This window comes from Mustela lutreola, chromosome 1, assembly GCF_030435805.1.
Source record: "Mustela lutreola isolate mMusLut2 chromosome 1, mMusLut2.pri, whole genome shotgun sequence".
Classification (NCBI taxonomy): domain Eukaryota; kingdom Metazoa; phylum Chordata; class Mammalia; order Carnivora; family Mustelidae; genus Mustela; species Mustela lutreola.
The window spans coordinates 96,551,167-96,565,275 of NC_081290.1; the positions used below are offsets into that span (position 1 = coordinate 96,551,167).

The 14,109-nt window shown below is 37.5% G+C and overlaps 1 protein-coding gene across 50 annotated transcripts in view; it reads right to left on the bottom strand.

Annotated features, from left to right (window-relative positions):
* ANK2 (ankyrin 2) overlaps positions 1-14,109 on the bottom strand; it is a 330,750-nt gene that overhangs the window by 33,405 nt on the left and 283,236 nt on the right. For 27 of the 50 annotated variants that reach the window (XM_059170588.1, XM_059170570.1, XM_059170521.1 and 24 more), the window contains 7 exons: positions 12,801-12,955; positions 10,481-10,692; positions 9,921-10,125; positions 7,203-7,299; positions 4,825-5,053; positions 3,905-4,030; positions 1,269-1,391 (listed from right to left, as the gene is read on the bottom strand). In XM_059170588.1, the coding sequence (XP_059026571.1) occupies positions 1,269-1,391; positions 3,905-4,030; positions 4,825-5,053; positions 7,203-7,299; positions 9,921-10,125; positions 10,481-10,692; positions 12,801-12,955 (1,147 nt within the window). Of the gene's footprint in view, positions 1-1,268; positions 1,392-3,904; positions 4,031-4,824; positions 5,054-7,202; positions 7,300-9,920; positions 10,126-10,480; positions 10,693-12,800; positions 12,956-13,948; positions 14,048-14,109 lie in introns of all 50 variants that reach the window. The other 23 variants (XM_059170296.1, XM_059170307.1, XM_059170367.1 and 20 more) reach the window with 1 other exon arrangement.

A 14,109-nucleotide genomic window follows, 5' to 3' on the forward strand; every position in this document is an offset into this window, starting at 1 on the left:
TCACTCAGGTGGGCTGCCTACAGTATATATTTTGTTGTGCTTCTTATCGGGCATTCCTCTTTGGTGACTCACAAATCTACAAACCCCAAAGTATATTTTCCATCACTGGAGTGAAATGAGATTATGTTCAATTGGGTGGATATACCTATTGCTGTATTCTAATTACTGGAGTAACACGTATGTTTACATCTACAGGTAATATTTTATTTTTATCATACAATGAGAATCTGCAATGTTAAACCATGATGCTATGAGGTTTTCTCTGTGTGTCTGATCTCTATTTACAAGAATAATTGGTTAGGAAAAATAGACCATAGTGGGTAAAAAGAAGTGTCGAACATGCTTTCTTTTGTGGAGTCAAGATTTAGGGTTTTAAATAGATTTCTACATCTCCTCCAGGTCTTACCTTCCATTACTTGTCCCCCTCCCCAACCTCTAGTAGACACACTGACAACCACTACAGCCCCCTACAGACCACCATGGCGGGGGACAGGGAGGAGAATGGGGTTTCCCATTGAAAAGATATTTCTTAAAATTTTTTTAAGTAATAAAAATTAAGTTATCCCTAGCATTTAATTCGTTCAGTTGTTGTCTTCAACTTCATCAGAGTAAGCTAGGAATTCTGTAATGGTGAGCAGTCCGAATAGAAAGTAATATCTGTTAAAAGAGAATTTGGGTCAGGAATTGATGAATTGTTCCTTTTCAACAAGGAACCTATCTCTTGTAACATGGGAGCATTTTGTACATTAATCATGTTAAAAATAGTTGAAAAATTAGTTTGATACCCCCAAATATTATGGATTACAAGATGAACAAGTATTTATTTCAGCAATAAGATTAAAAACTCATGAGGTTGCTCTGAATTTAATAATATATAATCTACCCGTGAACTGGCAGTGAACAGAAGCTAATGGACTCATAATACGTTGCTAGGGCCAAATGGACTAGTATCATCCCAGAAGGGCACATAAAAACAATGAAGACAAAGCCAATTTATTTTTAAAAATTAGTCCCAAATCTTAAATTCATATTTTCTCTTTCCTAGCCAATATGTATGTATAAAAAAATTTCCATCAGAGCAAATTTAATGCAAAATAAAGGAGAGCTACTTTTTGTCCTTACTTAAATGGAAAATCAAAAATTTGACAGGGAATCAAAAATGATTGCTCTACATGCTTGCACTCAGTGCTTTTGTTTGACTTATTTTAAAGGATTTGAAAATTAAATCCTATAGAGACTGAATTGCACTACAACAGATTTGACAATACCTTTGTATAAATTGGCAGGGTGATGTTTAAGTTGCAAATAGCTTGATGCACCAGGCCTCTTGTGGATTTTGGCTCTTTCATAAATGATAGTCGCCCGCAAGGTTCCTGAGTCGTGTCGCGTACCTTGAACAAGAAAGGCATGCGTACTTCACCCACATATGATATATGCTATTTATTTTAATTAGATGATACTCAAAAGAATGAGGAAAAAATAAATTTATTTGATAATGCCAAAGATTTGGAGTTGTTCCTTTCTCTATTTCTATATTCATTTAGAATTATTTTTGAAAGAATCATTCAGCTTTTTAAAAATTGTGGTAAAAGACATAGACCATAAAATTTATCATTTCCATTTTTACACTTAGCATTTTTAAGTGTTCAATTTAGGGGCATTAAGCACATTTACAAACTTGTGCAATCATCAAATCTTTACTATGCAGAATTTGTCATCATCACAAACACAAACTCTGTACCTATTAAATGACAGCTCCCCACACTTCTCTTCTGCCACCCTGAGTCACCTCTATTCTACTTTCTGTCTCTAAATCTGCCTCTTCCAGGTACCCTGAATGGATAGAGTTAAACAATGTTTCTTCCTCTTGAGTCTGGATTATTTTACTTAGCATAAGATTTTCAAGCTTTAACCTGTTGCAATATATATCAGAATTTCATTCTTTAAAAGAATTGTGTTAAAATAGACGTAACATAAAACTGATCATTTCCACCATTTTTACATGCACAGTGCAGTAGCAATAAGTACATTCACACTGTTGTACAACCATCACCTCCATTCATCTTCGGAACTTCCTCATCTTCACAAACTGAAACTCTGTTTCCATTAAACAAGAATTTTCCATTCCTCCCTTCCCTCAACCCCTGGCAACCACCCTTCAATTTTCTGACTCTAGGCTTTTGACCTCTCTAGGCACCATATAAGTGGAAACAGAGTATGTCTTTTGTGTTTGTTAATTTCACTTAGCATACATCCTCAAGGCTCATTCCTGTTACATCATGTATCAAAATGTTCTTTGTTAAGGCTCAATAATGGTCCATTATTATTATGTACCTATAGACCATATTTTAACCATTCACCTGTCAATGGATATTTATGATGTTTCAACCTTTTGGCTACTGTGAATAATGCTCTTATGAACACTGGGATGCCAAGTAACTGTTCGAGTCCCTACTTTCAGTTCCTTTGGGTATCTACCTAGAAGTGGAACTGCTGGATCATATTCTTACCTAGGTTTAAATTTTTGAGGAATCATCATACTGTTTTCCACAGTGGCTGCATCATTTTGTATTCCTACCAGCAATGATCGGGGTCCCAATTTCTCCACATCCTTGTCAACATGTATTTACCATTTCATTTTATTTTATTTATAGATTTATTTTTTAACAACTGCCATCCTAATGGGTACAAAGTATCTCATTTGTGATTTGAATCTGAATTGCCTTAAATTTGAATTTCCTTGAGCATCTTTTCATATGCTTATTGGTCATCTGTTTGCCTTCTTCGGAGAAATGTCTAAGTCCTTTGCTCATTTCTGTATTTGGTTGTTTATAGAATGACTTTTGCACATCAACAATATCAAGTATTAGCTTAATAATTGAGCCATTTGAGTTAAATGGATCCTTTGCCCCTCAGCAGCTGTAGTTTAATGTGGTGATTTCTAAGAGCCTTTCTTTAATCATGTAAAACAATCAAACCAGAAATGGCACAACAAAGGACTCAATAGAGATCTTGGGAAAGCTTCACAGACTAACAATTTTAAAGAGATTTACTGACATATCCTTGGAAAATCATAAGGGATTAAAACGAGTCATTGCTAACAAACTAACAAACTAGAGTCATTGCAGTAAAAAACTGTTGGAAACCAGCCTCCATCTTGTGAGAGTTGAGCATTAGGACTTTCAGATCAGTGAAATAAACTGTGAGAAGCAAGGGAAAAAAATGAAGAGCTGGAGAAATAGAGTACAGTATTATTACTTTCTTTGCATTTTGCCATCACACATTTTTGTCCCTTTTTATAACTGGACTCTGGAATGAAATATGTATATATCGCTGCCAAACTTCTAACTTGGATTAATATTCTTAAACAGAGAAAACAAATTCATGATGTACTGAAGGGTCTCCATAAATGTTTGTTGGATGAATTTATGAAAATATATCCAGTTCACGGCTCTATCTTAGATAACCTCTTACTAGATCAAGTGAGATCCTGGGTTCCTTCAGAGCTTTTATTACAAAGTACTGTCACTAAGGGATTCTTTTGGTCTCCACATGAAATTCATATGTTTTTAAAATTTAAGAATAAATATTTAAAAGCGATGATAGCAAAAAAGAAAGAGACTTTCTGTAAAATTTGGGAAAAATGTAGCCAGTTTTTCTAACCAATGAATTGGCTATTTGTCTTAATTCTCAGCCTTGAACATCGTCTATAAGTAAAAATTAAGCTTGAGTTTGAACTTCAAAAATAAAAATAGTTGGCTCTATAGGACTTTAAAATTTCACAGATATGGTTTTAAAAAATTACTTCAATGACTGAAAAGCAAATATTATCTCCTTCTAAAGGAAATTAAATCCTCACTTGATCTTAAGTAAAATGCATTAGAAAAGGCCATCTATATACTACCTTGACAAAGAGAGGAAGTCGGTTTTCTTTGAAGGCAAAAAAACTGAATATATGATGTTGGCCACTCTTGGTTAATGGCACCAGGTTGCCAAAACAATCAACATAGATGGGTTTTCCTTCTAGTACCTGGTGAAAACAGACAAAAGTAACACAGGACATAAGAGCTATAATTATTACTTGTTATTTACAACAAAAAGTGGTGGTACTACTTGGTACATCAAAGTTCTTAAAATATACATACATAATCTTTAAATTGCTGACTGGCATTTTGTCTTATCTGTGACAAAGCACGTGCTAATACTCTCTCTTCCTACTGGTACAGGAATCTTCAAATGCATGGTGGCATTTAATGTTAATGTTTTCATTTCTAACACTGTTTCATGTTACCCACCCCATCCCCCAAAACTGGCATCTCTTTGAGTCCTAAATTTAAATTTCTGATTGGGTAGTTTTTGACACTGTAATGAGTTAGGTTACTTGACCTCAATATCCAAAGGCCCACAGAAAGAAAATTCTGAAATACGAGTAAGTCATATAGAAAGCCCTGGATTTGACATATTCACATTTATACAAAGGATATGCTTCCTGACTGTTTTCTTAAGTACTAAAAATAATAAAAGCAACAAGGAAAGATAAAGATACCTAAACTATTATAGGAACTTACATACTTTACCAGTAACTTATAATTTGTCCCAAGATAATTTTATGAGAATCCCTTTACCTCCTCACATACACTGTATATCCCTATATCCAAACTGGCTAAAAATGGCAGATTTTGGACCTTGACCTACTAACTGATCAAAGTGTGGACTGGTCTTTTTTTCCTTATGGCTCTATTTATTAAATACTATTTCAAATATAATCTATTAGTAAGGGCATAAACAACAGGTTAACAGAAATTATTTTTGTAAATACAGTACCTCTACATCCCTGCTTCTGGCCACCTCAGCAAAGTTTTCTTGTTGTTCTAGGGTCTTATCCACTTTATCATCAGTCATGCAGAAACATCTCAACCTGGCTTCAATGGGGTCATGTGATTTGGCAAACACGACAAATTTGGCCATATACGGTACACAGATAATTTCCCTATACACTTGTGATGCAAAGGTAACAGATTCCTGGATTTGTCGACAATCTATCAGCCAGAACCTACAAAATGGAATAAGGTCGGTTATCTGAAATTTAAAGTACACCAATTGAATAAGAAAACAACAGTCCTCTCATTATGATCAAAATAGTCATTAAATGTTTCTTGGAAAAAGAAGGGAGAGAGGGAGAAGAGAGAAACGAAAGGAAAGACAAAGTGAAAGAAGGAAAGGTAGAAGGATAGGTAGGAAGGAAGAAGGGAGGGTGGGGAAAAGAGAAAGATTAGGTGTTTAAGGTCAACTAACAAATGCTTTATTTATAATTGTCTTCCTTGGAGGATCTTTGAGTATTGAATCTTCTCAACTATACCTCAGAGTTTTAGAATCTTCTAGCATGTAAGCTCAGTGTCAGACAGGACAAGGATCTCACTGAATTGAGAGTTTCTATTTTTCCTTGATTCCCTCTCCTATTCTTTATTTCATTTCCTGAAACCCTTTCCAGTAAAATCTACCCAGCTTTTCTTCATTCTTTTCCAACAACCTCTCCAGTTGTCAAGGTGAAATAATTCCATTTTTTAAAAATTGTTTTTGCTCCAGAACTTCTAAACATTGCTGAACATAATTCCTAGAAGAAATCATCTGTTTTGTGACCAATTTAGGAGTTCTAGCCTCAGCCAAGTCTGTGGCTTGCCTGGCAACTTTTTCCTCAGATATTATTTTATTCTGTTTAGTAACTTTGCTAAACCTTTAGGACACTCCTTGAGCTCTTGCCTTACCTGAGGCCCTATGAAAGGTAACTTCACTAAGAAAGCAGAGGCCACAGTGGACATTTTTTCAGTTTGGTATGTATACACACTTTCAAAGGTTGGTTCACATCCTCTTGCTCTGAAACTTTTCCCCACCAATGATCACCCTCCCTCTCTTGACTCATTTCCCATAATCTTTCAACATTGCTGAGATTTTCTTACCGTTTTACCAACTCTTGTCTTCAAGTTCTTGATCCACCTCTCTTTTTTAATTGACTTTTGATAAAATATATACCAAGTTCATCATTTTAATCATTTTAAGTGTATAATTCATTGGCACAAAGTACCCTCACAATACTGACTTCTTGGTCTATCCCACGAGGCCTCCCATAAACAATGCACAATCCTGCATTACTTCTGAACCACAGACTAAATGGATCACTGTTGCTCTCCCCTTTCTTTCTGCATTCTATCTCGGCATCTTGGCTCACGTTTACTCTCTCTTCCACTTTCATTCTGCCCATAAGGTTCCTACACGCCTCATGAGTCACCTCTTCTAAGCATCCTCTCTATTCCAATGCAAATACCCTCCGCTGAATTCTTTAGTACCTCTGGGTACCGGTCATTCAAAACTTGCCATTGTCTTGCATTAGAGTGTAGAAGCCTGAGCGGCAGATCACACTGGCACACGGAGCCCAAGACTCAATAGCTGAGCCTGAGAGGCTGAAACAACAAAAACGTGCCACCACACCCAGGTATGCCACGTGCCGTTACTGAGTTGTTCATGAATTTCTATTTTTTTCTTATATCCTTGAATAGAAATTTAAGTTTTAACTACTCTCGACTTTACTTTTCTCATCTGTAGAATGGCCACAATACCTCCTGTTCTTTTAAGTCACACAGTTGTTGCAGTAATCAAATTAAATGGGAAAATGCTTAGCTATCCATGAATCCCAATGCAAATGGGAACTGATAGTTATCAACGGAATTAGTGTGTACCTGATATAAAACTAAATAGCTTCAGCTTTTAAAAGATGTGTGATATGTAATTGGGTAATGCATGGGTAACATGTGCATGTGTCTGAATGCGTAAAAGTCACTGAAACCTTTAAACCATTCCAGCAAGCCATGATGGGCTTTGTGTTTTTATTATTCTGTTGGAAAAAGTAGTTCAGGCTATTTTTTGACAGCAGGAAATTTATCTTTCCTAAGACCTTCAGGACTGGAAAAATCAGTGGTGGCTGCTAAAACCAGAGTCATGGTCACAATCCTTTCTTTTTCTTCGATTTTAATCTGACTGGTTGTCCTTTATTGTCTCATCACCATTTCATTTACTGGAGTGTCCAGTTTAAAATATGAAAGTAAATGCAGACAATGTTAAAAAGCAGACCAAAAAGAGTCAGTTTCAAAGAACATAAAAAACAAAACAAAAGACATATCAGGCTTTTCTGGGCTGCATCACCATACCTGGCAGACACATTGGTTGTAAAGGAAACACATTCATTGACAAATGTTAAGGGCGTAGTTCCTGTAATATCTTCCCATTGTGCAGGAGTGGTTCCACCTGAAATAATATGATCATTTAAAAAAATCAGGCAAAACGCCAGACTCTGAATTGTAAAATAAAGTCTCTGTGGTTCTGGCTGTGTTCACCCACGTCATCCCATCCACCCCTCAGAATGACATTGGGAACAACATGTCTAAAAACCACATGCTAAAAAATGACACACTGAAAACAAACAGGGAATACTACCTTCAAAGGAACTTCATTTAAGGGGGGTTCTTTGAATAACTGCCTCAGATTACCTACTAAGTGTTCCACTCTCTGACTTTCTTTTTTTTTTTTTTAATGTTTCAAGTTTTTATTTAAATTCTAGATAGTTAACACATAGTGTAGTATCAGCCTCAAATGTAGAATTTAGTGATTCATCACTTACATACAACACCAGCTGCTCATCACAAGTGCCCTTCTTAACACCCATCACCTATCTAGCCCATCCCCCAATCCCACCTCCCCTCCAGCAACCCGTAGTTTGTTCTCTATTTTTAAGATCTGACTGATATTTCAAAGCTTTTATTGTAATGCTAGGCCTTGAAGGTCATTTTAAATTGTAACAGCTGATGATTTTAAAGCAACTTCTATCAACCAAGGAGTTAATACTTTGCTAAAATAACAAAAAAGCCAAATAATCTTTTGTTCCTGAACTTCATATTTTCTGGAATTATTTTTTTTTTTTTTTTTTTTTTAAAGATTTTTATTTATTTATTTGACAGAGAGAGATTACAAGTAGGCAGAGAGGCAGGCAGAGAGAGAGAGGAGGAAGCAGGCTCCCTGCTGAGCAGAGATCCCGATGCGGGACTCAATCCCAGGACCCTGAGATCATGACCTGAGCCGAAGGCAGCGGGTTAACCCACTGAGCCACCCAGGCGCCCCTCTGGAATTATTTTTAAGAAATAAAATTTCTTCTCAATTTGCAGTTCAAGGTTGGCAAAAAAAAAAAAAAATTGCTTGGAAAATATTAAGAACTCAGTAATCCTGAAAGGTGAGGGAACAAATGAATGAGTGCCGAAGGATGGCCTCTGTGCACAGAAAGATCACCATGGAGGCGGCGGACATGGACTTTCATTCGACTGGGAAATTACCTTGGCATAGATAAGGATAAAATAGTCTTAAGGCACTGTAGGAGGAATGTATGTTCGAGATGAGAATAAACTGCAACACTAAAATTCCCTAAAGAAGGAAATGTGTTATCAGAGAAAGTTCATGGAAACTTATTCTAGCAGGCCTTTAAAATAGGAATTCTTAGCAGAACCATATAAAAGAGCAAAACACAAAAATCCGAGCACTGTGGTTAACATGTTTTTTTTAACAAATAAATGTAAGGACATGTTTCGTACAACCCCATCTGAGGATCTATGGCTGGAATAACCAGATTCGATGGTGTCTAGGCCCAGGTGGTATCTTCATTTGATCACTTACAAGGGTAGATGTGTCACAGACATTTTTCAGTCTTCTTTCTTTTGCTTCCATGCCATCATGTTGCACGTTATAGAAAGGTTAATCGTATACGCATGGAACAAAAGGTATGGGAATGACACCCAGGAATGCTGATAACAACCACAAATGGGTAATTGGCAAAGTGAAAATGAAGCATAAGATTTCCCTTTATACTCATTGTAGTCTGTGCTTTTTAAAACCTTGTCATATTATTAAACTTACGGGATAAGGTGTCAATGGTTTGCTATCATAAGTACAGGAAAAAAAAACAAAACACTAGTAAGAAGGGAGAATTAGAGAGCAAAATAAGGGTGAACATTCCTCTCCTTATGGAGGAGAAATGAAAAAAAAAATACTAACAATACCTAAACAGCCAGGGATGGTGATTATTCCTATTGACAATAGTGTATTTACTGAATGCCAACAGAATGTAGTTATTGATAAATAGGGAAACTATCAGTCCAATAATGTAGTCCTGACACAGGTTATTTGTGTGGATTTTTTCCTCTCAGCATTTATGGTGATAATATTGAGCAGAAAAAAAACAGCGTTCTAGGAATGTCTTTCTACAGTGTGGTAGTTGTCCAAAAGCTACTGCAATTTCTAACTGAAAAGACCAAAATTCAGTTAATTATTAAAAACCTTTGTTTTTCCTAAGTTAGTTCAACAGATCAATGATAAAGACAAACCCATTCCTAGACAGATGCCTGAACTTCTGACTACAATTATTCAAGATGCTATTTATTTTTCATATAAGATGAAGTCTTACATGGAAAATATAAGGTGAAGTCTTACATGAAGGTGTAAACCTTAGGCCTTGAGGTATGTAAATCTGGGTTTGAATTCCAACTCTGCTGAATATTTATGGTATGATACCAGGCAAGTTATAGAACTTCTCTCAGCCTTGGTTTCCTTTTCAATGCATAGGGTTAACACTTCCTCACAGAACCACTGTAAGGTCTAAAATGCCAATGCATATAAAATGTCTAATAGTTTGGCATACAAGCTATATCTGATAAATATTAGTTCATTTTCTTTCATCTTTCACTTGCCTAGTAAATTAGAATGCTTTTCCTGAATTAATGCATATAACCTCACAGGTATCTAATGACAAAGGTAATTTAATATTTACAACAATCTGCTTCTTCTTTCAGAACTTTCTACTATCAGAGTCTTATGTGACTCACCTGTTATGCTGCATAGTAATCGTAAGGTTGGTGCATCTCCCCCAAAACCATTCAACATGACATCACTTGAAGCTTTGGGGACAGGAATGGTCATGGTAATTGGCTTGTGAAATTTTCTTCTTCTAGGTTCCAAAGTGACTATAGGGCTGAAGGTAGCTTTGTTGCCTAGAATCTTCTTAACCAGCTCACTGTGCATAGGTTGAGCCTTTTCAAAAGAAAGAAAATAGCACAGAATATCAATATGTATTGATATATATTGATACCAATATATATCAATATGTCGATATCTTTGTCAAATTTCTTACTCAATGCATCGTTTCTTAGCTCAGAAATCAGTCTGGTGACTTCAAACACAGCAACTGTAAGTTTAGTACTAAGCCCTCATATAAAACTTTAGGAGACCTCCCATCTCTAAGGGAAGCTGTTGCTCACCTGTGGATCATTTGACACATTAACCATGTATTTCCCACCTGACTTTGAATCACCACATTTCCCAGCTGACTTTGAATCACTAGGGTAAAAATCCATGTTAGGTTAACTCCTATCCAACACGAGCATACCTGCAAGCCCACACGGATCCTCTTGGTCAGCGCACCCTCTGGGAAGACGGCCTGCACCTGCGGCACCACGGTGCTGCTCAGCACGCCTCCCTCTGGGCCAATCAGGTTGCTGTCCTGTTTGATGCGCGATACCACCGCAAAGTACTGTGGGAAGTCACGGGTGATGATGCGGCAGATTCGCTTCTTTTCTAGGTCTTCTGGGCTATCCAGCACTGAGACAAGAAATGACCCATCTTCATATAGCAAAGATTTCCTTCCAAAACCATTCTAGCAAACTCCGGGGCACAGTTAATAGTAAACAAGCATTTCCTATTTAATAATAGGAAAATTTTTAAAAAGCAAGACTATCTATCCTAACAACACCAGAAAACAAAACAAAGAAACACACACACACACCAGCAAAAAAAAAAAAAAAAAAAAAAAAAAAAAAAAAAAAAACCCTCCAGTCTTTCAAGACCTATCATCATTTAGTCTGCACGTTTTATTTGTCTGTGGAAACTAGGTCTTTCCAGGGCACTGTGAAAAGAAAAGCATCCAGTTCCAGAAGCAGTAGTGCAGGGCCCGGCACCCTCTGTAAATGAAGGGTTTTGAGGGCAAACCTGGAATGGAAACAAATCTGTTCTATTCTTGCTTCACGGGAGGGAGAGGAAATGGCTTCTGGGTTCCTTTTCTTCGCAAATTTCAAAGTTAGCTCAAAAACCAGTTACTGTGGTTTTAAGAAGAAACGGCCCTTTCAGTTCTCAGGGCAAGAGTACAGGGATAAAAATCTGTCTTTAAGGGTAAGGTTTGTGTTTGTGTGTTTATTCTAGTGACATGGCTGTCTCTGAAAAAGTCAGATGTTTAAAAAAAAAAAATCAGTGATTATGAATTCAGGGTTTGATTATTCCTCTTAAACCATTAACTTACCAAAAATATCATCTACTGTCAGAAAGATAGGATAATGGGCTCTTTGTAAATTGCATTAGTGTAGATATCTAGGGCACTATGAAAATCGGACTAGTTTAAAAGGCAGAAAATTTGCACTAAGGGGATCACTGAATTTTCAGGAGAGTTGTGGACCTGCAAACACTAGCACATACATACAAAAGAATGCATTTTCAAGCACAGAGACATAAAAATATAAAAATCTGATTCTTTGTTTTAAAACAGGTTTTATACACCTATGGAGAGTTATACGAGTACTCAGTGAAGGACAAGACGCCAGTGCTTGTGGCAGTGTTAATGACAGGTATGTCTCAGAGGAAAGTATCCTAAACCTAAATGCAGACAAAGGAAATGGCTCCAAGAAACAGAAACAGCTAAATATTGCATGGAACAAGCTTTATCAGGAAGAAGTCTGATCTTTCAATCCTCCTTGTAAAGGACTGACCTATGCATCTAGAGGGCATAATTTTCCATCAACCTCTTGGGTTATTCCACTTTATTCCACCTCAGCAGGATGCAGAAACAAATACTAAAGTGGCTGCTGTTCAGCTACACTTACTATTCGGAAGCCACACCTGAAGCTTCTGGCTATAGTCTACAAGCCTGGTAAACTTGACAAATTGCCAGACCACTGTGTGTCCAGTTCTGTACCGCTCTTGGCGCTTAGGCAAAGAACTTGCCCTATTTGTGTGGTTACTTAAAGTGGAACCATGGGGTGCCTGGGTGGCTCAGACAGTGAAGCACGTGCCTTCAGCTCAGGTCATGATCCATCCCCCCTTCCTGGGATGGAACCCCACATAGGGTTCCCTGCTCCCCACACAGGAAGTCTGCTTCTTCCTCTGCCTCTGCCCCTGCTCACTATTCATTCATTCTCTCTCCCATACTCTCTCTCTCTCTCAAATAAGTAAATAAATCCTTTTTAAAAAAAGATTTTAAAAAATCTTGGTATTAGGACTGGAACTTCATTTTTGTGCAGCCTAAGGAGGCCAGACAATGAGCTAATTCCCTTCAGTCACACTGAGATATTTCAACCTGTGGCTAGATGGCGCAAGCTGGATTTGGGATTTACAGAGATCAAAGTCCCAATGGGGGGAAAAAAATTCTTAACTCTATGTGTAGGTGTGTATATGAAATTCTACCCTGGCTGATGCCTTGCTTGAATTACATGTAGAAGTTTGAGTGAACTTAATTTTCATTATCTCCTTAATAAAAAGTTTTAAAAGGAAATCATATTATCCTCTAATGCACTAAAATAACACAAAGACCACACACATACCCAAGCCCCCTTCCCCTCCCTGACCCATACACATACACACCACCCTAGGTCATCAGAAAGAAACAGATTATTTAAATTCTTCCTCTTTAGAATGCTTTTAAAATCCTTAATACAAAGTACCTTCATCCATGCCATTAAGGATTTCATTCAACTCATCTTCAGTGTATTCACAGTAATGCTCTTTCCAGCTGTCCCCGTTCTCACTGCGCAGGACCACCAGTTCCCGCTCCTTTCCTCGAAGGGCAGCAAAATGGGGGATCTCCACGATCACAGGCCTGACACAGCAAGGCAGAACATTCAGTGTGGACAAGAGCTAACCAACAGCAAGACAAGTACCTTGACTCTGTCTGTTGCAAAGTGACCTGGAATTGTTCTCTTTCTCGGGATGGGGCATAGCAGGCTGTCCTCCAGAGCCCACTGGCTAGGATATGGTCACACAGTAGCACTCCACCTTGGGGGCACCAATCCTTAGGGACATGCTGCTACCTTAAGCCAAATAATGTTTCTCTGTGAGTGCATGTGGCATTCTGGAACTTCTCCTTTGATCAATGTAAGTATAACACATTTAACCAAAAGAAATGTACATGCATATCCATGATGTGTGCCAGTCTCCTAAAACATTTTCTACAAGGTGCAGATGACAAAATGGTTTGAGAAGGAAAATGGCTCAAATGTTGCATAATTTGATGTGTTGTAAATGAAAAGATGTCAGGAAAGTTAACTACTCAGGAACTAAAGAGACATGCACTCATGGTTTTTTGCTTTTCTTTTTTTTTTTTTTTCATTCAAGAAAACAATAGGCATGTGTACACAGTGTGGCCCTAACTGAGCACCTCAGCAGACAGCCCAGTTGTGTCCCATGCCTAATAGACTCAGGATCCAGAACATGCACAGCCCTGAAGTTTTTAGGTCGCATTCACTTCAAAATTTATAGAGGCTTTTGATTTTTCAGTCCAGGTTGCTTTGATACAGACTTCGAATTTATTATCACAACATCATAACTAGCACAGAGTACAACTAGGCAGATCTCATGCTTTAAACGAAAATGAAGGTCACAGCACTTTAAGGGAAAAGATATAAAAAACATCACTCAAAAATAAAAAGTCACATACCACAAGGGTCAGAAATGGTCCACTCAAGATAGGTTATACAGAATTTAAATCATAGGGAGGGACATGTCATGGGTACAATGACAAAAAGAGAAATCATATTGCAGAAGGAGGAGAATGGGGGCCAGCAGCCATCGATTTGTTTTAAGTCACTCCTACCCAAGGAATTTGGTTCCAGGAGGCCCCAGCTGAAGGATGCGGCTGACCAAACTTTCTCCCTCATTAAGTGGGGGAGGAGCCGTTGGCAGGTGAAGTTTACTGAGTACATCCAAAGCAGCAGTGAAAGAAAGAACATAAGTAAGCTTCAGGTATTGTTTTCC